The following is a 24,841-nucleotide window of genomic DNA, read 5'->3' as shown; positions in this document are numbered from 1 at the left end:
TTACTACATCCTCTGGCAAAGAGTTCCACAGCTTAACTATCATTGAGAGAAAAAATATTTCCTCTTATTTGTTTTGAAAGTATTTCCATGTAACTTCCTTGAATTTCTCCTAGTCTTTGTACTTTTTGAAAGAGTAAAAAATCAATTCAATCTACTCCAATCAAGATTTTGTAGACCTCATTCATATCTCCCCTCAGCCCTCTCTTTTCCAAGCTGCTGAAGAACCCTAATCTCTTTAGCCTTTATCATTTTGGTCTCTCTTCTTTAAACCTTTTCTAATTCTGCTTCGTCTTTTTTGAGATACGGTGACCAGAACTGAATGTAATACTCAAGGTGAGGTCACACCATGGAGCGATACAAAGGCATTATAGTAGTCCCAGTCTTATTTATCATCCCTTTCCTAATAATTCCTAGCATCCTGTTTGCTTTTTTGGCTGCTGCTGCACATTGGGTAGAAGATTTCAGCTTATTGTCTACAACTACTAATCATTTCTATAGTGCTACTACACATACACAGTGCTGTCTAAATTATCTGCCGGATTCTATATATCATGCCTAGTGTTCTGTGTTGAAATCTAAGCGTATTCCATAACAACGCATGCAACTTAATTGGCTTAACAAACAATCAGTGTTTTTAACAGCACTTAACAAGCAGTAATGAGCACTAATTGACAATAATTAGAATTTATGTGCATAACTTGCTAAGCGTATTCTTTAATGCATAGCGCCTAAATTCTAATGCATGGAGCTAAAAAGGGGTGTGGTTATAGGCATTCCCAAATTTACACTCATTGTTATTGAATATGGCCCAATCTGTGTAAATCTACACAGGTATTTACACTGCATTTCCATTGGTGTAAATGGATGTGTGTAGTTTTAGGTGCTAGGATATCAACTAAGCATATTCTATATACTGTGCTTAAATCTTATAGAACATGCTTAACTGCAAATGATTTCTGTGTGGATTTTCCAGGTGCCATATGTAGAATCTCCCCCTATATCCAGGTACTTTCTCTCTCCCTAGGGGGCTCACAATCTAAGTTATTTTGTTGTTGTTCTACCTGGGAGAGTGGAGGATTTAGTGACCTGCCCAAGGTCACAAGGAGCTGCAGAGGGAATTGAACCCATGTTGCCAGCATCAAGGCCCACTGTACTAACCATTAGGCTACTCCTCCACTCCACAGACAGCTAAATCTTTTTCTTGGGTGCTGACTCCCAAGGTGGACCCTAACATCAGGTAACTATGATTCAGATTATTCTTCCCAATGTGCATCAATTTGCATTTGTCCACATTAACTTTCTTCTGCCATTTGGATACCCAGTATTCCAATTTCCTAAGGTCTTCCTGCAATTTTTCACAGTCCGCATTTGTTTTAACAAACTTGAATATTTTTCTGTCATCACTTCACTTGTCGTCTCGATTTCCAAATCATTTTTAAATGTTAAGTAGCACCGGTCCCAGTACAGATCCCTGCAGCACTCCACTATTCACCCTCCTCTGTTGAGAGAAATGACCATTTAACCCTACCCTCTGTTTCTGTCCAATAACCAATTCCTAATCCACAACAGAAAATTGCCTCCTATCCCATCACTCTTTAATTTTCTTAGGAGTCTCTCATGAGGAACTTTGTCAAATGTTTTCTGAAAATCTAGATACACTACATCAACCGGCTCACCTTTGTCCACATGTTTATTCGTGCTTTCAAAGAACTGAAGCAAATTGGTGAAGCATGACTTCCCTTGGCTGAACCCTGGTGGTAAATCTTTGTGCCTAAATTAGATGTGGATCCCTTTTATTGTATAACAAATCAGATAAATTACGGGAATGCCCATGATCTGCCCGTTACCGTTTCATGGCCATGCCCCTTTTTTGGAGCCGCATGTAAAGTTTATACACGGATCCAGGCACATAAATTTACATACGTAAATTTTAATTAATTGCAATTAGAACCAATAATTGAATGTTAGGGCACAATTATTGGTGTTAATTAGCATATTAATCAATTAAATTGTGTGCACAAATTGGAAATGCACCCAAAATTGCATGTGCAATTTAAAGCGCCGTTTATGGAATTTGGGGGTTAACCCTCACTTGAAGCAGTCAAAAATGGCAGGCACTTTGTTTAGGCAGTATCAAAATATACAGCAACTTTTGTCTTTGCCAAAATACATTATCAATATATCTCATGAATACTTATTGTTTTCATTCTCAAAACCAGACCTGTTGTGGGTTCCATAGGGCTGGATTTGGGAGCTGCTGATGTACTGTGATACAGAAAGTATCTCTGTATGCAGCATGATAAAGAATCAATGGTTTATTCCCCTTTTGGACTGCATTTCTTCCCCTGTCAGATCACTTACTATCATCATCATCCATGCAGGGGCCCATCACTCATATCTTTGTTTTTTACGAGCTATTTTTGCCCACATTCTTTCCTCAGCTAGAGTAGTACTGCATGGTGCAACTTTCATAGGAGCTCCTTTCAACACTACTGAATGGGAATAATTGGGAGATTATTGGATAATTGTTGTTCGATTTCTTAGCTTCAATGCTCAGCGCACCACTCCACTCAAGAGAGCCTGAATCTCAGAGCTCATCTGCTCATCTAATGTTGAAACTATTTACAGATACACTTTTAATTAACTTAATCACTCACAGTTTACCAGGTCTTCTGAATCTAACCAATGAGTTTCTCTGTCCTTGCCTTTATTTGTAGGGGCAGATGTCCGACGCCTGGAGAAGCCCCTGGAGAAGTTTCACGCTGAAAGATGTAGAAAGGTGTGTGAGATAAGAATGTGACAGCTGCAGAGACATATGCTATTTTAGAACCTTGCTTCCTTGCATGTTCTGGTTGAAACACATGTAACACCTTGGTGGCCAGGACCTGCATTGAGGTAAGGATAAAATCTTTCTCTACACCAGGAGCTGTGCTGGACTGACATGGGAGTAGCTCACTGACAGGGCCCTAGTTCTGAGTAATGCTCTTCTCACTTGCATGTCCAAATTTTGACAAGCATTGCAAATAAGTCCAATGTCCACACTTGTGCTCTTAAACATTAAAAACACTACTGGACAGGTTATTCAGAGTATCTCAAACAAAAACTGACAGTCAAAAATCAGGATACAGTTCTATAGAACATGAACCAAAGTAGCTGAATACAAAGAGTGTCTTGTTCCACAGGTTTGGTGGTCTCCAGGGTTAGATAATAGTACAGTTGCCTTCTTTTGTCTTTTGGATGGATGCCAGCTGCCAGAATCTAATACTGACTTTTCTACTGGGCTCTCGCCTCAGTAGATTCCTTCTCTTCTGCCAGCAATTTCACCTGCATTCTCCTCACTGACCCATCATCCTGCATGTTGCTCCTTCAACCCATCCAAACTCCTGGAATCTGTGACTTACAGATCCCAGCCTGAGGTCACATTTTCTTACAAGCCTCAGCCTCTTTGGACCAAGGATCCACATTCCCTGAGCCCTGGTATCCAAAAGAAGGGTAAAGAATGTTTCATTTAGGTTTAGTCTAATTCTCAATACACTGCCTTTCAGGGCATGCAGGACAACAGAGTGGTTTACAACTTGTAACACTTATTAAAAGGATAATAAGAGAAGGAAAGGGTGGTAGGGATGATGAGGAATGAAGGGAGGGCAGTTGCGATTACCATTTCAGGCCAACTCAAATAGAAATTAAGATTACAAGTTTTAAGGTGTAAAATTAGTTAGCTGAGATATATTCTTAGACTTCAAGCCTCTCTCTCTCTCTCTATATATATATATAAACAGTTGATGGTGGTAGATAAAGACCGGTATAGTCCATCCAGTCTGCTAAACAGATAAACTTATTACATTACAGTATGAAATGATACATCTATTTACACCTGATCTTGATTTATCCTTGCTTTTTAAGGGCATAGACTGTAGAAGTCTGCCCAGCACTGGCCTTGTTCTAAAATTTCTGAAGATAAGTTTTTAGAGCACTCTTAAAACAAGCCCTGGTTTATCCTTCATGCAGGGAGAAATGAGTTCCCAATCTTAGGGGCCCTTCCAATGGAATTTGATGCTTCTATTCCACCAGTGATTGCTTGGCTTTAGGAAGGGTCATTAGGATAATTACTCCCACATATCACATATATGGAAGCAGCATTTGGTGAGGTAAAAAATCACTAAAGCATAGTAAAGAGATTGCTTATCAATCTTATATAGAGATAATTTAGTTAACTACAGTGACTCTAGAAATGCAGAGTCTATTTATGCTATTCATAGCTTACATTGCACCATATCTTCAAATGATTCATTGCGGATTACAAAAAGAAGCATCTCAATCAGATGGAATTACAAGATAACATACTAAAGTAGAACAGACTACATTAAACTGAACCTATATCTGAAAACAGAAGAGCCTTCAACTATTTTCTAAATAAGAAGTAGGATGAGATAGATCTAATCTGATAAGGAATATCATTCCAAACTTTTACAGCTAGATATTGAAAAGAATTATTCAAATAACTTTAAACCTAACTCCCCGAAAATTTATTCACTGAATGAGGTCATTCCAAATAGCAGGAGTCTAACATCAGCAGGATTTAGTCTACATGTAAATGTTTAGGGGAAGGAACAGGCGCACAGGGAGAAGAGGTATGGGTGTGTTTTGTCTGTGATGTCTGTGCACTCTAGGGTGAATTTGCCAGAGATGTGGTAAAGGCAGTTAGCTTAGCGGGGTTTAAAAAGATCTCGACGGCTTCCTAAAGAAAAGTCCATAGACATTATTAAATTGACTTGGGGAAATCCACTGCTATTTCTGGGATAAGCAGCATAAAATGTATTGAACGTTTTCAGGATCTTGCCAGGCATTTGTGACCTAGTTTGGCCATTGTGGAAACAGGATGCTGGGCTTGATGGACCTTTGGTCTGTCCCAGTGTGGCAATACTTATGTACTTATGTTGCATAGCAATTACAGCCATTCCAACTTTTACTGTGTTTATCAACAAGCCAAGAAGGCCTAAGGTCAGGTGAGAGGACAAGGTGTGCTACTTAGTTTAGTTTAGTTTATTTAATCTTGATATACAACCCTTCATACAATTAGAGTGGTTTACAATCACTAAAAACAAAATACCACAATTTTAAAGAAAGGAATTAGAACTCCGTCTTGAAGGTTCCACATTAGGAGTTACCAACCAGGAAAAGGATCTAGGTGTCATCGTTGGTTAGGGTTACCATATGGCTCCCAGAAAAAGGAGGACCGATTGAGCCAGTCTGGGTTTTATTTCCATGGAAGCAAAACCCGGACTGGATCAATGTGCCCTTCTTTTTCTGAAGCCATAAGGTAACCCTATTGCTGGTGATACGTTGAAACCCCCTGCTCAGTGTGCCAGTGGCGGCTAAGAAAGCAAATAGAATGTTAGGTATTATTAGGAAAGGAACGGAAAACAAAAATGAGGACGTTATAATGGCCTTTGTACCACTCCATGGTGCTACCGCACCTTGAATACTGTGTGCAATTCTGGTCACCACATCTCAAAAAGATATAGTGGAATTAGAAAAGGTACAGAAAAGGAGAAAGGTACAGAGAAGAGCGTATGAAAATGAAAACACAAACGACCTAACCAATTACCGCCCAAGTTGCATCTATACCATTAGTAGGTTAACTGATGGAGAGCTTGGTGACCAAACAGCTTATGGAATATATGGACACAGTTCTGAATAATACACAACTCACAGTCAGGTTCTGCCCCCCCACCACAGTACCGAAACTGTCCTAGTCACACTCTGGCCAAATTCAAGCTAGAAATAGCCACAGGTAAAGTATACTTCTCCTCCAATTCGATATGTCGAGCGCATTCGACTCCTTGGCCATTTTGGGATTGATAGAAATGTACTTAACTGGATAAAGGGTTTTCTAACCACCAGAACTTACCAAGTAAAATCAAACTCAAACATATCATCACCATGGAAAGCTACCTGTGGAGTTCCTCAAGGATCACCATTATCACCAATACTCTTCAACATGATGATGATCCCACTGGCAAAGTCCCTATCCAACCGAGGCCTCAACCCGTTCATCTATGCAGACAACGTCACTATCTACATCCCCTTCAGTCATGACCTGACAGAAATAACCAATGAAATCAATGATGGCCTGAAATCATGAACTCCTGGGCAAACTCATTCCAACTGAAACTGAACACTGAAAAACACACTGCCTTATCCTCTCATCTCAACATAATAAGTACAAACCCACAACCATAAATACCCCCAGAACACACCCTCCCTACCTCAGACAGCCTAAAATACTCGGCATCACAATTGACCACAACCTACCCTTGAAAGCCAAGTAAACTTCGTAATAAAGAAAATGTTCTACTCAATGTGGAAACTTATACGAATAAAACCTTTCTCCCAAGGGAAATCTTTCGAAAACCTAATACAATCAATGGTCCTAAGCCATGCAGATTACTGCATCGCAATCTATGCGGGATGTAAAGAACAACTCGCAAAAAAACTCCAGCCGCCCAAAACACAGCTGCCAGGCTGATATTTGGTAAATCACAATTCGAACGTTGCTAAACCCCTTCGAGAAAAGCTGCACTTGGCTCCTAATCAAAGAAGTATCATCTTCAAAATATGCACCTTTGTCCACAAAATTATCTACGGCGTAGTCCAGGGTACATGACAGACCTCATAGATCTACCAACCAGAAACAGAATTGGATCACCATGATCATACCTAAACTTACATTACCCCAAATTGCCAAAGGTCTTAAATACAAAACAACTTACGCATCACCTTCTCTACGTAAGCACCACAATTATGGAATGGACTCTCGAAAGCTGTTAAAAACAATCAATAACCACCTAAACTTCAGAAAATCGCTAAAAACCAGCCTCTTCAAAAAGGTTTACCTCACCGAGTCCAATGTAAATCCACACGTATGACACCAATGATCGTACTGACAATATACAATGCTCATTCCATATGACCTTCACGGTGCCTGACACACACCTACTCATTTGACCACAATACAACCTATGTATTTGTTATCAACCGACTGCTGTGAACGCCATTACGGTACTATGTAAGCCCACATTGAGCCTGCAATAGGTGGGAAAATGTGGGGTACAAATGTAACAAATAAATATAAATAAATAAATGAAATAAAGAGAATGGGACTACTTCCTATAAGGAAAGGAAAAGCGTCTAGGACTCCAGCTTGCGAGAAAAGATGGCTGAGGGGAGATATGATAGAGGTCTATAAAATAATGAGTGGAGTGGAATGGGTAGACATGAATTGCTGTTTACTCTTTTCAAAATACTAGGACTAGGGAGCACACAATGAAGCTACAAAGTAGTAAATTTAAAACAAATCCAAGAAAATATTTCTTTACTCAACGTGTAATTAAACGCTGGAATTCATTGCCAGAAAATGTGGTAAAAGCAGTTAGCTTAGCAGTTTTTCAAAAAGATTCGGATTGCTTCCTAAAAGAAAATTCCATAAGCCATTTTTAAGATGGACTTGGGGAAACTTTACTGCTTATTTCTAGGATAAGCAGCAATAAAATGTACTGATTGGGACTTGCAGGTACTGTAACCTGGATGGCCACTGTTGGAAACAGGATAATGGCTTGATGGACCTTCGGTCTGTCCCAGTATAGCAACACTAATATACTTATGAGAATAAGAAAAGTAAAGGGGAGTTTTCAAAACCTCTCTGTCACACATGCAAACAAACCTGAAAAAAAGAATAAAGTCAATTATTATTCTCTTACAGTACACTGTGTATCTGTATCTTTGTGAGGGAGTGACTTGCTTTGTCTTCTGTGTTTTAGTATTGTTTTCATGGGATCTTTCATTGTCCAGTTATACATTTCAAGATGATTGATGGGGATACAAGACTGTGATCTATAATCATAAACGTGTTGTCTATATCTAGACCCTTCACTGACAAAGGAATTTCTTTTAAAAGCTTTTCAAACTTAGGAGGCTTTATAAGTTACAGTGGTCCAGATGTGATGACATTTGTGCATGGGCTACATCCTGTGCAATTTTACAGACAGCATCTTTAGACTGATTTTAATGTATTGATATGCAGCATACATTGGATACAGGGAATTCACTGAATTGGGGCAATCTTTTATTTGTAATATTGATTTAATTTAGAATTTTTGTATCATGTTAATTTTCTGTTCTATTTTGGTCAGCAAGTTCATTTGCATCCCCCTGCTTCTATTTTTGCTTGTTATTTGTGGCATGGGGTAGCCTCTAGTTTCTGCTTTTACTGAGATTCTGTGGAAAATATTTATAATGTTCCATTTGTTTTATATTATTTAATACACTCACCCAAAACATTTTCATATGTGGTCTGCCTGACTCGGTTGCTGATTAGGAACCGTGGGACTTTGTTGAGCACTGGCTCCCCTCTCAATTTTCCAGGTGCAGCCATGTGTGTGGAGCGCGTGAACCGAGTGGGTGCCCTCCGGGAGGGAGCACATTGCCCGACACCAGTGATGGCAAAAGTGCTTAACAATGCTGAGAAGGACAGACTCTCATAGGCCTATCGATCCCGCTGGCAGGTGGAATACAAGGGGTCCAAAGTGCTTTTATTTCAGAACTATTCAGCTCAGGTCTCCAAGCAGCGCAAACAATGGGCAGCACTACAAAATCCTATTTGACAAGGGAGTGTGATTTGCGCTGTTATACCCAGCAAAGGCAGGATGACCCATGATAATAAGACTTTTTCACGGACCTGCATGACCTTCAAGCTTTGTGGAAAAACTACTGTGAAGATGCTTTGGTCCACCAGCACCAGTGGAGTTTGTGCTCCCATTTGGTTTTTTGGTTTGATTTGGGTTTTCAGTGGGACATCCCCTGTTTTTTCATTTTCCATCTCTCTGTTTCATCTAAGTGGGGCCCAGCTGGGAGTTGAACCCCGCTTGCCTGTTGATGGTGGGGGGCCTTGTGGGACTACAAGATAGCAGCTTTGCTAGAAGTTGTATGAGGGCCCCGCCCTAGGTGTTACCTGCTGCTGTCACTTTCAATCTCAGGACAGCAGTCTGTAGCCTTTGGAATGTATCGGCATGCTGGGGCCCATTGCGGAGACACTGCAGTGGATTGCTGGGTTCTTTGGTGGGTTGCCCGCTTGCTGTTGCTTCCAGAGCTCATCAACAGTTTTTCTGTTTGTTGTTATTACTTGTTGCCTATGTGTTCTTAGGTTACTTGATTAGCTTCTATATTGAGTTTAGTGGCAGGAGGGTTCTTGGTATAAGGGGGTGCGGGGGAATGGGGTGGGGGATAGTTGGTGTTTTTTGTGGTGGGGTTGTGTGTATGGTGGGTTCAAGGAGAGGTGTGTATCTGTTTGTGTGGTGGAGGTTTTATCTGTGTTTCTGATTGTGGGGGATGATGAGGGGGTAGACTATCCTGCTTATAATCGAAAGAGAAAAACGCCTATATTGCGACCCAAATCGGGAGATGGGCGTCTTTCTCCCGTTGGCGCCCAAATCGGTATAATCGAAAGCCGATTTTGGGCGTTTCCAACTGCAATCCGTCGCAGAAATGGGTAAAGTTGACGGGGGCGTGTTGGAGGCGTGGCGAAGGTGGAACTGGGGCGTGGTTATCGGTTGAGGAGAGATGGGCGTCTTTAGCTGATAATTGAAAAAAAGGCGTTTTTACCGCGATTTTGGGTCACTTTTTTGGACCCTTTTTTTTCACGAACAAGTCCCAAAAAAGTGCCCCAACTGACCAGATGACCACTGGAGGGAATCAGGGATGACGTCCCCAGACTCTCCCAGTGGTCACTAACCCCCTCCCACCAAAAAACCCCCACTTTACAAACTTTTTTTCCAGCCTGTATGCCAGCCTCAAATGCCGTACCCACCACCTCCATGACAGCAGAATGTGTTCTATCCTCTGACAGCCTTTCTCTGGTTCTGATGTGGCTCTCGGGTGAGTGTGACACCTTTTCTATTAAGGGCACTGCAGAGTCACATCAGCAATGCATTGTGGTGGGTGTAGGGTATCGGGCTCCGTGATTCCACTAGCTTGTGGCAAATGCTCACAATGTTGGTAGTTGGTAGGATCTACTCCCATGGTGCTTTTCCCTCTGCTGGGTCAGAGCGTGCCATGTTTTGTTTCTGGTAGTCCATGAGATAGTGGCCATTTTTGTAAGCCAGTTTTAGATCCCTTTCACGTGTTAGCCACGTTACAGAACTTAGTTCTTACCTTGAATGTGGCTGAAAGAGGGCATTGTACACCATTCTGCCAGCTCTGACCTACTGCTAATCTCAGTACCAGGGAGACTCGTTGCCAGTGGGGCACAACCTCTGATCTGCAGTTAACTGTGAGTAAGCGTGCTTATTCCAATAAAGGATGTTTTCGGAGATATTAGTCTTCAGATGTCAACTGGTGTGCCAATGTTATATAGCAGCAACAAGTCCTAGAGGCCTGCGTGTATGCAGGTCCCTGGAGCACTTTTAGTGGGTACCGCAGTGCACTTCAGTCAGGTGGACCCAGGCTAGATAAATCCTATAACCCTCATAATGAGCATCTTAGACATAAGAATAGCCATACTGGGTCAGACCAATGGTCCATCTAGTCCAGTATCCTGTTTCTAACAGTGACCAAGCCAGGTCACAAGTACCAAAAGTCTCTCTTCTTTGAACCTTTTCTACTTCTGCTATATCTTTTTGAGATATGGTGACCAGAACTATACTTCAGGTGAGCGATTCAGAGACATTATAGTATTTTCAATCATATTTATCATCTACCTTATACCTTAGGAAATTGGAAGACTGGGCATCCAAATGGCAGATTAAATTTAATGTGGACAAATGCAAGGTGATGCACATTGGAAAAAATAATCCGAATCACAGTTACCTAATGCTAGGGTCCACCTTGGGGGGACTCAAGAAAAAGATCTAGGTATTGTCGTAGATAATACACTGAAATCTTCTGCTCAGTGTGCAGCGGTGGCCAAAAAGCAAACAAGATGTTATGTTTTCTGTTCTTTTCAGGTATAAGACAGCGCTATGTAAAATGTTTCACTTAACGAATAGTTAAGTTCTAGAACTCTTTTCCAGAGGATGTGTAACAGTGGTTAGCATATCTGGGTTTAAAAAAAGGTTTGGACAAATTCCTGGAGGAATTGTCTGCAATGGAGACAACATTGGAAAGCAACTGCTTGCCCCAGGATTGGTAGCATGGAATGTTGCTGTTAACTGAGTTTTTGCCAGGTACTTGTGACCTGGCTTGGCCACTGTTGGAAACAGGATACTGGGCTAGATGGACCACTGGTTTGACCCAGTATGGATACTCTTATGTTCTTACGTTCTTTGTCAAAAGCTTTCTGAAAATCTAGATGTACTACATCAACCGGCTCTCCTTTATCCACGTTTATTCACGCCTTCAAAAAAAATGAAGCAGATTGTTGAGAAAAAACTTCCCTTGGCTGAACCCATGCTGGCTCTGACTATATTTATTTATGTTTTCCATTATTTTATTCATTATAATAGTTTCTAATATTTTCCTGGCCCTGATGTCAGGCTTACCAGTCTGTAATTTCCTGGGTCACCCCTGGAACCCTTTTTAAAAATCTCCAGGAACTATGGACAATTTTAATGACAGATTACATATTTCTAACAGCAGATCAGCAATTCATGCTTGAGTTCTTCAGTACCCTTGGATGTATGTCATCCGCTCCAGGTGATTCACTACTCTTTAATTTGTTGATTTGGCTCAGTACGTCTTCCAGGTTCACCGAGATTTCTTTCAGTTCCTCTGCATCATCACCCTTGAAAACCATTTCTGGTATGGGTAGATCTCTTACATCTTCCTCTGTTAAGACTGAAGCAAATAATTCATTCAATTTCTCTGCTGTGGTCTTGTCCTCCCTGAGTTTCCCTTTTTCTCCTTCTAACGGTCCCACGGATTCCCTTGCAGGTTTTCTGCTTCTGCGGGGTCTGCTGCATTTGTGTCATTTGACTAATATGCTTGATGTTTATCACTTATCTCGGGCGCATTCTTCCCAGTCTTACATTGATTAACTCCTCATCTCTGACACCTTGTTGTTCCAGGTGGAGATAGGTCTATATAAGGTCTCCAATCATGCATTTGTTGGATGGAATGGCATGTGGGTCTGGATAAGGGGTGGCCCCCACAGTGGAGATTCCCTTTGTGGTTGGCTCAGGATCAGTGGTGTAGCTATGTGGGGTGCAGGGGGAGTGGTCACTCCCCTAAACAGCTGTTTTGAAAAAATAGCGCCTATGCACCTCGTGGCAATAAATATTTTTTTCTGCTTCCTCCCTCCCGAGTCCTCTTTAGCCTGTCTCTCCCGTCTCGTCCGCATGGTCACTTTTTGCATCCCTGAAGCCTTCCTCCATTTCCCTCCTGTGCAGCACCGGCGATTCGATTCACAGTCAGCCTTCTGCCAGCGTTGGGGCCTCTCTCTCTTCAGGCGCGTCCCACCTACTCTATTGCAACTTCCTGTTTTCCGCATAGGTGGGACACGCCTGAGGAGAGAGAGGCCCCGACGCTGGCAGAAGGCTGACTGTGAATCGAATTGCCGGTGCTGCACAGGAGGGAGTCGGAGAAGGCTTCAGGGATGTAAAAAGTGACCACGCGGACGGGATGGGAGAGATGAGCAGAAGAGAGGGTGAAGTCAATTTTGGTAATCTGTTTCCACTCCCCCCCCCCCCCCCCCCCCCCCCCCCCCCGCGTGCAGCCGTTGTTGATGTTCAAAGCAAGCAAACTTACAGTCTGCTGCATACACATTGTCGTTCTTTATTGTTGGTCCATCTGTAAAAATGCTAAAGCTGTTTCAGATGATAGAATATACTGAAATTAAATGGAAGTAGAATTAAACTCTCCTTTCATTGGGGCACATGGAATCACATCTTCATCTGTGTTGTAGAAGTTTACCTTTTAGATACACAAATGGATTATTCTGTTTTTTGAACATGTTTCAGGGGCATGTGATTTTATAAGTCAAAATAAAATTAAATATTTTGTTTCATGCAGATCTCTTTTGTTTAAACATAAATGAGCAATAAGCCCCTAATGCAGTCTTATATTTTGTTCTTATGATGACTTATACTGTGCCAAAACTGAAAAATCTTATCTCTATCTGGTTGATAATAAAAGGAACACAATCCACCCTAAAAAAAAAAGTTGTTTTGTGGCAGTACATGAAGAATTGTGATATTGGATAAATAAGTATATGTTTGTGTCCCTAGTCATGCATCCTACATTTATATAATCCTTTCAAGAAATCCAATTCATTGTTTAACATTAGTGGAACATAGCCACAGAGGCATGGTATGGTTGCATTTTTAATATGCTAATACTAGGGCCCAGCTAAGGAACAAATTATTTTGAGTTAGTCTTCACTGGACCAAACTTGCTTTCCTTGTGCCATCACTATCCAGCAGGATAGGCAGTGTCATGGAGGATAAAGGATTTTTTTTTTACATTTATATCACACATTATCCAAGCAAAGTCGGATTCAGTGTGGCTTACATATAACACATGCTAGAATGTCCCTATAACCAGCCCCTCCACACACTGATTACGATTTATATAAATTACTACTCTTCCTATGAAAGTTATTGTTATTATACTTCTGTGTACATCCGTATACTGCAGAAATCGACATGTTTGAAAATATAAGTGAGATTAATACAAATGCTACAAATAATAAAGAGTGACAACGTGCTGCAGCAACTCATAGGTTTTGCTTGCTTTCTTTTGAAAATGTAGCGATGACAGCTGCGCGGGGAAGGGGAAACTGAGACTGGCGTAATTGGTTTTAACATTTTGACGTCACTTGGTCTCCTGTCTATTAAAACCTCCTTGGAGCTGCCAGAGGATGGACCGTGGGAGCAGGCCAGGGAGATATGTGGCCCTAAGGAGGATGGGGAGCGCTGAAAGAGATGGGGAAGAAGGTTAATATGGGGAGAGAGAAGGATATAGTAAATGCTGGACAAGGAGGGAGAAGGACACAGAGAGGGGAATAATCGAACGGCGCCGGCGAAATAGATTGCCGGCAATCTATTGTGGCAGCGCCGCAAACAGCTGGCTGGAACCGTATTATCGAAAAAGATGGCTGGCCATCTTTTCTTTTGATAATACGGTTTGGCTTGCATGGAATGAGTTTTTAAAGTTCCTTCCTGAGCTCATTAGTGAGGAGACGTGAGAGTGAGGAGATTTGTTTGATTATTGCCAACTGAAGCATTGCATTAATGGTCTTCCCGGTGAGGCTTTGGGTCTTCAGGTGGGGCAGCGTTTGCATACTTTTTTTGCTTCAGTTCTGGATGAACGGTTGTCTATTTTGGGTATCCATAGAGTGGTAAGCTAGCGGTTAAGGACCTGGGGGTGGTGTGGGGCAGACAAGAACAAGACCTGGGTATTTCATTGGGAGGTTGGGATGTTCTTTCTGCGTTGCACTGTGCTCTCCAGGTGGTTGCTACTACTGCTTTGCTGGAAACCCATTATAGAATCTTGCACAGGACCTATCTCTCCTAATTGCAACTGTTCTATGTGGGGTTGGTGCCTTCTGCTCTTTGCATGAAGTGTAAAGCTGGGGAGGGTTCCTTTTTCCATTCTCTCTGGAGTTGCCCCAAGATTCAGCTGCTCTGGGCTGCTTTGCTGCAGTTCTGTACTCACTCTTTGTCTATGCTGGCTCCACAGCGGCTATCTGTGTGGCTTTTGGGAATGTTGGGCTCAGGTGTGCTAGGAGAAAGAGAGAGGTTGCTCCTTTTCCAGAGAGTGAGGCTTGTTGGGCTTAAATGTACTATGCGGGCCTGGGTTTCACCAAATCCTCCTCCTTTTGGAGCTGGAGAAACCAATTACATCAGCTGGCACTCTGGGAGGCTAGGGATGCTATGAAGTCCCCTAAATGCACTCAGCGCTTCTTTCATCTCTGGAACCCTTATATTAAAGTTCTGCCCCCTTTTGGACTTAGTCTTTTGCTAAACCAGTTGGGACATCGGGTGCTGCGGGAGGGGAAGGGGGGAGGTTGGGGTGGATTCTGGGATCTTCCTCTTTATGACAGTTCAGGAGACTATAGGAGTAAAGGCTTCTTGGATCTATGTTTTGGACTTTGTTGGGGTAGGGGTTGTATGTTTATTTTTCCTTATTGCGTGATCTGGGTTTGTGGGTTCTTAATGGGGGAGGGAGTAGGTGGTTTTGGTGTGGGGGAGGAGTATATTTCTAAAACTTTTATGATGACAGATGGTTTCTTAGGGCTCTGTTTACTAAGCTGCATTGTAGACGCGCTAGTGTTTTTAGCGAGCGCTAACACTGAAAACACCCATATATTCCTATCAGTGTCTCTAGCGTTAGCACACACTAAAAATGCTAGTGCACATTAGTACATTAGTAAACAGGGCCTTTGGTTTGTCATGTATACCTTATAGTTTGCACTTTTATACTGCTATTGTTAGCTGTGACTCTGAATTTTCTTTAAAAAGTTGAAACATAAAAACATTTTCATATGAAAGCACTCAATTTTTATAGTTATGTTTTAAAAACTAAATCAGATTTCATCTATTTTTATGTGTGCCATTTTTCATTATATTTCTTTTTAAAGCTTCTTTTTCCATCTTTTATATTTTCTATTGCTTTTCATTTTTTTCCTTTCTGCTCTATCCACCTCAAATATAACTTGTCTCCTGCCTGTTTTCTTCTCTTCACAAAAGCAATATATTCCTGCTCCCATTCCTTTCCAAATCCTCAGCCTCTCTCTTCTCCTATCCACAGCTTCTTCACTCCTAGTTTCAAGGAATAGAGAATTCTACTCTTTCAGTCTCCTTCAGATATCTCCCAGATTTTCTGTCCCTACCATCTTCCCTGTGTCTTCTCACCCGCTTACTCCCTCTCAACATATCTCCTTTCTATTTCTTCACTCTCCCACCTACAATGTGTTTATTTTTTAATCCCCTTCCACAATATTGCCTCTCTCTTACGTACTTGTATGTACTGTATATATATCCCCCCTTCTTTCCCACCACATGGCCAGGGTTGGTGCAAGGATATGAGGAGGCATATTTTCAAAGCACTTAGACTTAGAAAGTTACATGGAGGGGCATTTTCGATATAACGTTTAAGTCCAACTTTGGACGTTTTGCAAAAAATGTCCAAAATCTGAATAGAAAATAAGGTAATTGTCGAAAAAGAAAAACATCTATCTTTTGTTTTCAATAATACTGTTTCTAACAAGGTTTTGTGCTTTGGATGTTTTGTTTTTTGGTCCATTTTGGAAAAAAAAAGTTCAAGTGAAAAACGTAGAAAATCAAGTCATTAGGATGGATGTAGGAGTGGCCAGCATTTTTAGTAGACTAGTTCCCCAGACATCCCAGGTGATAAATGGGGCACCCTAGGGGGCACTGCAGTGGACTTCAAAAACATGCTTCCAGGTACACATCTCACCATTGCTCCCTTGTTATGTCTGCTGAGCCCCCCAAAACATACTGCCCACAACTGTACACCACAACAATAACCCTTATGGGTGAAGGGGTCACCTATATGTGGGTACAGTGGGTTTCTGGTGAGTTTTGTAGGGCTCACAGTTTCTACCACAAATATGGCAGGTAGAGAGAGATAGGGACCTGAGTCCCCCATGCTATGGTGCAATTGCACTGACTACTACAGTACTCCAGGGACCTGCATGCTGTTCTAATAGACCTGGCTGTAACATCTGAGGCTGTCATAGAGGCTGTTAAGTCATATTTTTATTCACATTTTTGGGAGAATGAGGAGGTCAGTGACCTCTCAGGAGGTATTGAGGGGTTACCCTTGATTTCCTCCAGTGGTCATCTGATCATTTAGGGCACACTTTTGTGCCTTATTTATTATAAAAATAGGTCTTAGTTTTAGTCCTGGACGGGTTTGTTTTGTTCCATTATGGCTGAAAAACGTCCAAGTCTTAGGAACACCCAAGTTCCACCCTTACCACACCCCTGACACAAGCCCTTGTGTTTTGAACGCACTTCTGACAGACTTCATAGTAAAACATCTAAAAATTGTTTTTGAAAATATCAATTTGGACGTTTTTGTGGAAAAAATATCCAAATGCTGCTTTATGTCACTTTTTAGATGTTTTTCTCTTTCGAAAATGAGTAACCTTTAGAATTTTGAGAGTCTAAGTGCTTTGAAAATGAGCCCCAAGGTGAAACTTCAGTTTGTGTACCCCTCAACTAACTTTCAGATTCTTAGCTTCTCCCTTTGAATTTGATAATTAAAGGCATCATGATCACCCCATCATCACCCTAGGCCTGAATATGAACATACATATGTATGTGCTGGTCTTGTTGATATGTTAGATGTTGACATTTGTAAAATGGGAGCTGCTGTTGCACATGGAGGGGCATAATTGAACGAAAACGCCTATCTCCATGGGCGTTTATCTCCGAGAACGGGTCCGTGAAGGGGCGGACCGAACCGTATTTTGGGAAAAAATAGACGCCCATGTTTTATTCAACAATGTGTGAGCTGGGCGTTTTTGTTTTTCAGCGATAATGGAAAATGAAAGCGCCCAGCTCAAAAACGAATAAATCCAAGACATTTATTCGTGGGAGGGGCCAGGATTCGTAGTGCACTGGTCCCCCTCACATGCCAGGACATCAACCGGGCACCCTAGGGGGCACTTTTACAAAACCAAAAAAACAGGTAAAAGAGCTCCCAGGTGCATAGCACTCTTCCCTTGTGTGTTGAGCCCCCCCAAATCCCCATCAAAACCCACTGCCCACAAGTCTACACCATTACTATAGCCCTAAGGGGTGAAGGGGGGCACCTACATGTGGGTACAGTGGGTTTGGGGGGGTTGGACGACTAATAAGCATTAAGCAGCACAATTGTAACAGGTAGGGGGATGGGCCTGGGGTCCACCTGCCTGAAGTCCACTGCACCCCCTAACAACTCCTCCAGTGACCTGCATACTGCTGCCAGGGAGCTGGGTATGACATTTGAGGGTGAAAATAAAAAGTTGTGAAACATCATTTTTTTGTGGTGGAGGGGGTTAGTGACCACTGGGGGAGTCAGGGGAGGTCATCCCCGATTCCCTCCAGTGGTCATCTGGTCATTTAGGGCACTTTTTGGGGCTTTATTCGTGAAAAAACAGGGTCCAGGAAAAGTGTCCTAAATTCTAGCTAAAAATGCATACTTTTTTCCCATTATCGGTGAAATGCGCCCATCTTTGTTCGGCAGATAACCACGCCCCAGTTCCGCCTTCGCCACACCTCTGACACGCCCCCATCAACTTTGTCCGCATCCGCGACGGAGTGCAGTTGAAAACGTCCAAAAATCGGCTTTCGATTATACCGCTTTATTCGTTTTTGTGAGATAAACGTCCATCTCCCGATTTAGGTCGGAACTTGGGCGTTTTTCTCATTCGATTATAAGCAGGATAGTCAACACATACGTGTCCATTCCTGCATATATTTTAAAAAAGGCTCTATGCAAGCAGATCTTTTTGTAAAATACTGCTGGAATTTGACACATCCTGACCTGGATGTCTCTTTAATGTACAGAGGCATTTTTGATATGACATCTAAGTCTGACTTTGGACATTTTGCTCAAAACTTCTATCTTTTTGCTTGTTTGTTTTTTAAATGGCCATTTACTATCAGGCTTATTTTCGAAAGAGAAGGACACCCATCTTTCGACACAAATCGGAAGATGGACGTCCTTCTCACAGGGTCATCCAAATCGATATAATCGAAAGCTGATTTTGGATGTCCCCAACTGCTTTCCGTCGCAGGGACGGCCAAAGTTCAAGGGGGCGTGTCGGATGCGTAGTGAAGGTGGGACTTGGGTGTGCCTAACACTAGGACGTCCTTGACCCATAATTGAAAGAAATAAGGATGTCCCTGACGAACACTTGGACGTCTTTACCTGGTCATGTTTTTCTTATGACCAAGGCACAAAAAGGTGCCCGAACTGACCAGATGACCACCGGAGATAATTGGGGATAACCTCCCCTTACTCCCCCAGTGGTCATTAACCCCCTCCCACCCTCAAAAAACATCTGTAAAAATATTGATTGCCAGCCTGTATGTCAGCCTCAGATGCAGAGGTGTAGCTACGGGTAGGCCTGGATGGGCCCAGGCCCACCCAGTTTAGCCTCAGGCCCGCCCAGAAGAAGATCCTTACCCTCTCCCACCCCTGCCGCAGTGCTTCTTTTAATGCTGTCGGCGCTGCTGTGCACAGTCTCCTACCCCCGCGGCGGCGCTTACACTTCACTATGGCGCTGCCTGTCTGACAGCAACTATACAGATGTGTCACCGACATCCAACGTCCTGCTCTGGGGCCTTCCACATCCCGCCTCCGTAAACAGGAAGTTACATCAGCGCGGCAGAGGGAAGGCCCCGGAGCAGGACGTCGGACGTCGGTGCCGCATCTGTAGAGTTGCTGTCAGGCAGGCAGCGCCATAGCGAAGTGTAAGCGCCGCTGCGGGGGTGGGAGACTGTGCACAGCAGCTGACAGCATTAAAAGAAGCGCTGCAGGGGTGGGAGAGGGTGAGGAAGTCAGTGGGGTGCTGGCCCGGGGAGGGGAGGGAACAGAAGGGTGAAAGGTGCTGGACTTGCCAGGGGCAGAGGGTTGGAGGGAAGAGAGAGAGGTTTGGGATTTGCAGAGGGGAGGTTGGAGGGAAGGGGAGAGGTTTGGGATTTGCAGAGGGGAGGTTGGAGGGAAGGGGAGAGGTTTGGGATTTGCAGAGGGGAGGTTGGAAGGAAGGGGAGAGGCTTGGGATTTGCAGAGGGGAGGTTGGAAGGAAGGGGAGAGGTTTGGGATTTGCAGAGGGGAAGTTGGAAGGAAGGGGAGAGGTTGGGATTTGCAGAGGGGAGGTTGGAGGGAAGGGCAGAGGTTTGGGATTTGCAGAGGGGAAGTTGGAAGGAAGGGGAGAGGTTTGGAATTTGCAGAGGAGAGGTTGGAGGGTAGGGGAGAGGTTTTGGATTTGCAGAGGGGAGGTTGGAGGGAAGGTGAGAGGTTTTGGATTTGCAGGGGGAAGTGGAGGGAAGGGGAGAGGTGCTGGATATGCAGGGGGGAGGGAAAGGGGAGATATGCTGGATACGCAGAGGTGCTGGACATGTAGGGGGGCTGGATGTAAGGGAAAGAGGTGCTGAACATGTAGGGGGGGGGGCTAGATGAAAGGGAGAGAGATGCTGGGCATGTGGGGGGGGGGGGGGCTGAAGGAGAGGTGCTGGATATGCAGATGATGGCTGAAAGGAAAGGAGACAGATGTGGACCTGCAAGGAGGGCTGGAGCAAAGGGAGAAAGGTGCTGGACCTATGGGAGGGGTTAGAGGGAAGGGAGAGAGGTGCAGGGAGAAAGAGCCAGATGCATAAGGGGAAGGGAAGAGAGGAAGAGAAGCTGGTTGAGGGTGGGATCAGAGAGGAGAGGGACACATTGGTGTGGAGAAAGGGGACATAGGGAAGTATACAAATACAGAAGGGAAATGATGGGCATTAGGTGGGAGCATGGGGACAGGGACACAAATGTGAGATGCTGTATGGGGATGGCACATGGGCACAGAGGGGTAATGCCTGACAAGGGGGGGGACAGGGATATGGAATAGAGATAAAATGCTGGACACTGGAGAGGGGGGTATATGGACACAGAGGGGGGGGGGGAGATACCAGACAAGGGGGAGAATAGGAACACAGAAGGGATATGCTGGGCATGGGGTGCATAGGTGCACAGAGGAATGATGATGGATGAGGGGATATGAACACAGGGGAGATACTGGACAAGGAAATATAGGAAAATGGAGATGGGAGATGGATGATGGACATGAAGAAAGAAGAAATGTCAAATAGGAGACACTGGCAAGTGAGTTAAGAGAAGACAGAGGGAAGCAGAAACCAGAGACTGGGACCAATATGATTTGAGAAAAAATGACCAGACAACAAAAAGGTATTAAAAAATATTTTATTTTCAATGTTGTGAATATAACATGTTGGATTTGAAATGTACATCTTGCCAAAGTTGATGTTAAACATGGCGGGGGTCCAGGACAGAAATCTAGGAAAGGACCCCAAAGTCCATTACCAGGCTGCACCTTCAGCTTCCAGCATGCAGGCTTTCTCTGGCCAAGGAACCAAGCACAATTGCCCTAGTTCCATCCCCTAACACCATCCCTGGCATGTGCCATCTTTATATTTTGCACAGGAGCAAATGCCTTTCTTTCTTGTTTCTCTGGTGTTGTACTACATGCAAGGTCTAGTTTATTGGGGTTTCCATTTAATTTATATTTCTAGAGTTTGTGGTCACTTATTCTGTATTTGGCATTTGTGTCTTGTGTGTGTGACTGAGGTATTCTGTTAGCATGAAGTTTCCATGTAGCATTCTGTAGTAATTTGGCTTGTTCAGCTTTCCTGATAAATGTATTTGTATTTTAGGGCCCTACTATAATATTTAAGGCACTTCTTTTTCATAGTTAGGATCTTTGTTTTTGGAAGTTAGTGTTGGCATGGTAGATTTGCTCTAGGTTCTGAGTGACTTTTGTTTTATAGATTTTATTTAAAGTTAATTTATAATATGTCTGCAATTGAGATTACACTAGAAAACAAAATTTCTTTGTATGATGAGTTTTATGGAGAATTGTCCTTGCTGTGCTCTGTATCCATTGTTGGCGGAGAGCCAGGAGGTTCTCTGGATGCAGAATGTGTGGCTCACTGGGGCTGAATAGTGCAGTCTATTGTACTTCCCTTAGCTCTCAATTGGCCTGCAGCCACTGAAGCCTGCACTGCAACCCTCATTGAAGTTATGGGGAGTGGGGTAGGGACAGAGTATGAGTGCATCAGGTTGCTGTTTTTTCTCTTTCAAAAAAGTTGGCAACTCTAGTGCCCACCCATCCAACCTGTTGGCCCACCCAAAAATTGCCTCCTGGCTACGCCACTGCTCAGATGTCATACTCAGGTCCTTGACAGGGGTAGTGGGTTTTTCGGGGGAGGGGGGGGCTCAGCACACACGGTAAGGGAGCTATGTACCTGGGAGCAATTTATGAAGTCCACTGCAGTTCCCCCTAGGGTGCCCAGTTGGTGTCCTGGCATGTCAGGGGGACCAGTGCACCATTATCACTGAAAATCAGAAACAACCAAGTCTAGGGATGACCAAATCTAAGGATTTGGATGTCCCTGACCATATTACCGAAACAAAAGATGGATGTCCATCTTCAGGGCCGGTCTTAGCAAGTGCGGGGCCCTGTGCAGACCAAGTTGGTGGGGCCCCATCCTAGTCCCACCCCTAGCCATGCCCCCACCCTAGCTCCACCCATTGATACAATTATTCAATTTTTAGAAAATTGTTATTTATGAAATTTCAAACACAAATGAAGCTAAACTTGTACAGAAAAACTGATTGAAATAATGAGCACAATGCTATCATGAAACCCCCTCTCCACAGAAATTATTCAGTTCAAGTCCACTACAATTAGTAGTTCCAATTCTCATAACAAAGGAGAATAAAGGAAAAATATTAAGAAAAGATTCAGTACTTTCAAATTCCCCTATTACTCTGTAACTCATCAAACCAGAGAGGCAACACAGAGATCCCCAACCCCAAGTAGCCAAAAAAGATGTTAGTGCATAGGTTCCCATTAAAAAAAAAAACCCACAACACATTTATAGTACCAAATGTTTCCATAAATCAGCTATATTAGAGATAGACTTTTAATTAAATTTAGATATTAGATATGTATCATATGACAAAGAATGAAGTGATTGCTCAAAGCATATACTAACCACAATCGCTCAACTGCAAAACACTATGCACAAATTTGTGCAAAAACACACTCATAACCTTACCAAACCATAACAGAACTAATTGCAAGGACAGGATGAGCTACAACCTTATGCGTGGAAAGGCAGCACTGTAATTACACCAAGCTCTAAAACACTAGTACACAACCTAGTGAAAAAAAGCAAAAAGGGCTGCAAATACTACACACTAGCAGAATACTGCACCTTGATCACACATGAAAAACACATGACACAACAGATACGAGGGCAAAATACTGAACTGTGGAAAGTTACCTCAAGAAGTCAGACTCAGCATGCAGCAATACTAGAAAAATTGAAACTTACGTGCAAAATATCACAGATGCACATTTCCAAAAGCTGATATATTCCAATTAATAAATTCTGAATAAAATAATTTTTTCTACCTTTGTTGTCTGATCATTTAGTTTTTCTATTCGCTTTGGTCCCAGTGTTTTCTGTTTTATGCAGTGTCTTCTTTCCATTTGATATTTTTTTCTCTCAACACGTCCCCATCCTCCTGTGTCCTTATGTGTCCTGCCTACCATCTGTAGCCCTGTCCCTATCCTTTCTCCAGTTCTGATCCAGCCCTTAAATTCAGCAATTTTCCCTCCATCCATATCCAGCATTTCTCCTCTCTCCCTTTCCCTCCATCCTTGTGCATCTCCTTTGTCTTTCCTTCCCTCCATTCCTGCCTAACATTTCTCCTCTCTTCCCTGCCCTCCACTCCATCTATGTCCAGATTTCTCCTCTCTTCCCTCCCCTCCATCCATGTGCATCTCCTTCCAGTCTTCCCTCACCTCCATCTGCCCATATCCAGCAACCCTCCTCTCCCCCCTGCCCGCCCCACCATCCATCTATACCCAGCAGCGACTCTCTTCTCCTCTGCCCACCCCCTCCAGCCATCCATACCAAGTTGGGCAGCTTTCTCCCCCTCCGGGTCCTGTCTCTTCCGCCCGCTCTCGCCCATCTGCATACATCTGCATTGGGTATCCCTAGAAACATCAAGAAATAATTGAATCTTAAAGCCCATGAACATCTTTTCTCTATTTTTAAAGTACATTTTCATTAGCCATGTTTTATAAGGAGCTAAACCCACAAAGGCTATCAAACAGCCACTATGGGCACCTCTGAATCTAAAGATTCCAACACCACTGAGCAATCCAAAGCAGACTACTGTTGTCCCACAGATTTTTCAGGCAAATAAGACACTTGTGATATTGGGGGAAACGTGTCCTCCGGGACTCCTCCATTCATATAATGTTTCACCATATCCCTGGGTGCTACTGTAAACAACCAAGGATAATTCAGAAAACAAAGACTGTTATTCCTGGCATAATTTTCCAAAACCTTCACATTTATTTCTCAGACTAGTCATATCCTTCACAATATGAGATTGCAAATTTTTAGAGTCAATAAAATATTTATTTGATCTATATGAGTGGTTAACACCTTCGACTCAATATCAGTCTTATCCACTTTTGTTTCAAACTGATTAATTTTTTGCAAAAGAGCATGAATTTGAGGGAAAAGAGTCTTACCCAAATCCAAAATTAAAGACTATAAGGAATCCAGTCACTTCTTCGGGTTTCCTCTGCAAAAATTCTGGTATTGCCACCACTGAGACATGTTGAAGGGAAACACTTTTCAAAACTTCTTTGGAAACTCCTCCTTTCCCCTCACTAGAACTTGCCACGGTAATGCTCACCCCAGGGGAAACTATTGAAATAGCCCCCTCAATGTCTGTTTGCTGTTGTTGAGCCCCACTCAGGCTAGCATCCCTTGCATTTCCAGGCATGGGTCATGGGTGCCACTGACTCCAGGAGCAGGGAGTTAGATCCTCATGGCTGTGGTGGAGGGGCCCTTCAGTCAGGGCTCAGCTTGGTTTCAAGTCCAGGAGATGCCATCATATTTGTGATATAATAAAACAGACTGCCACCGAAAATGATCATTTAGTAATGAAGAAGATTTCCAGTTAGCTAAGATCATTTGTTGTGCGACAGTAATAAGTATATCAAAGAGGGGTTTGTGGTGGTCTGGTAGATCAATATTTGAAGAACAGGATTTTAAAGTGTTAATGGCAGAGACAAAGGGATATTGATTTT

General features: G+C 43.0%; 1 protein-coding gene across 1 annotated transcript in view; it reads left to right on the top strand.

Annotated features, from left to right (window-relative positions):
* AGXT (alanine--glyoxylate and serine--pyruvate aminotransferase) overlaps positions 1-24,841 on the top strand; it is an 88,449-nt gene that overhangs the window by 21,130 nt on the left and 42,478 nt on the right. The window contains 1 exon segment of the mRNA XM_030215881.1: positions 2,718-2,779. Coding sequence (XP_030071741.1) covers positions 2,718-2,779 — 62 coding nt within the window.

The sequence above is a fragment of the Microcaecilia unicolor genome, chromosome 10 (genome assembly GCF_901765095.1).
Source record: "Microcaecilia unicolor chromosome 10, aMicUni1.1, whole genome shotgun sequence".
Taxonomy (NCBI): Eukaryota; Metazoa; Chordata; class Amphibia; order Gymnophiona; family Siphonopidae; genus Microcaecilia; species Microcaecilia unicolor.
Note: the sequence above shows the minus strand (reverse complement) of the source record. Positions and strands in the feature narration are given on the sequence as shown.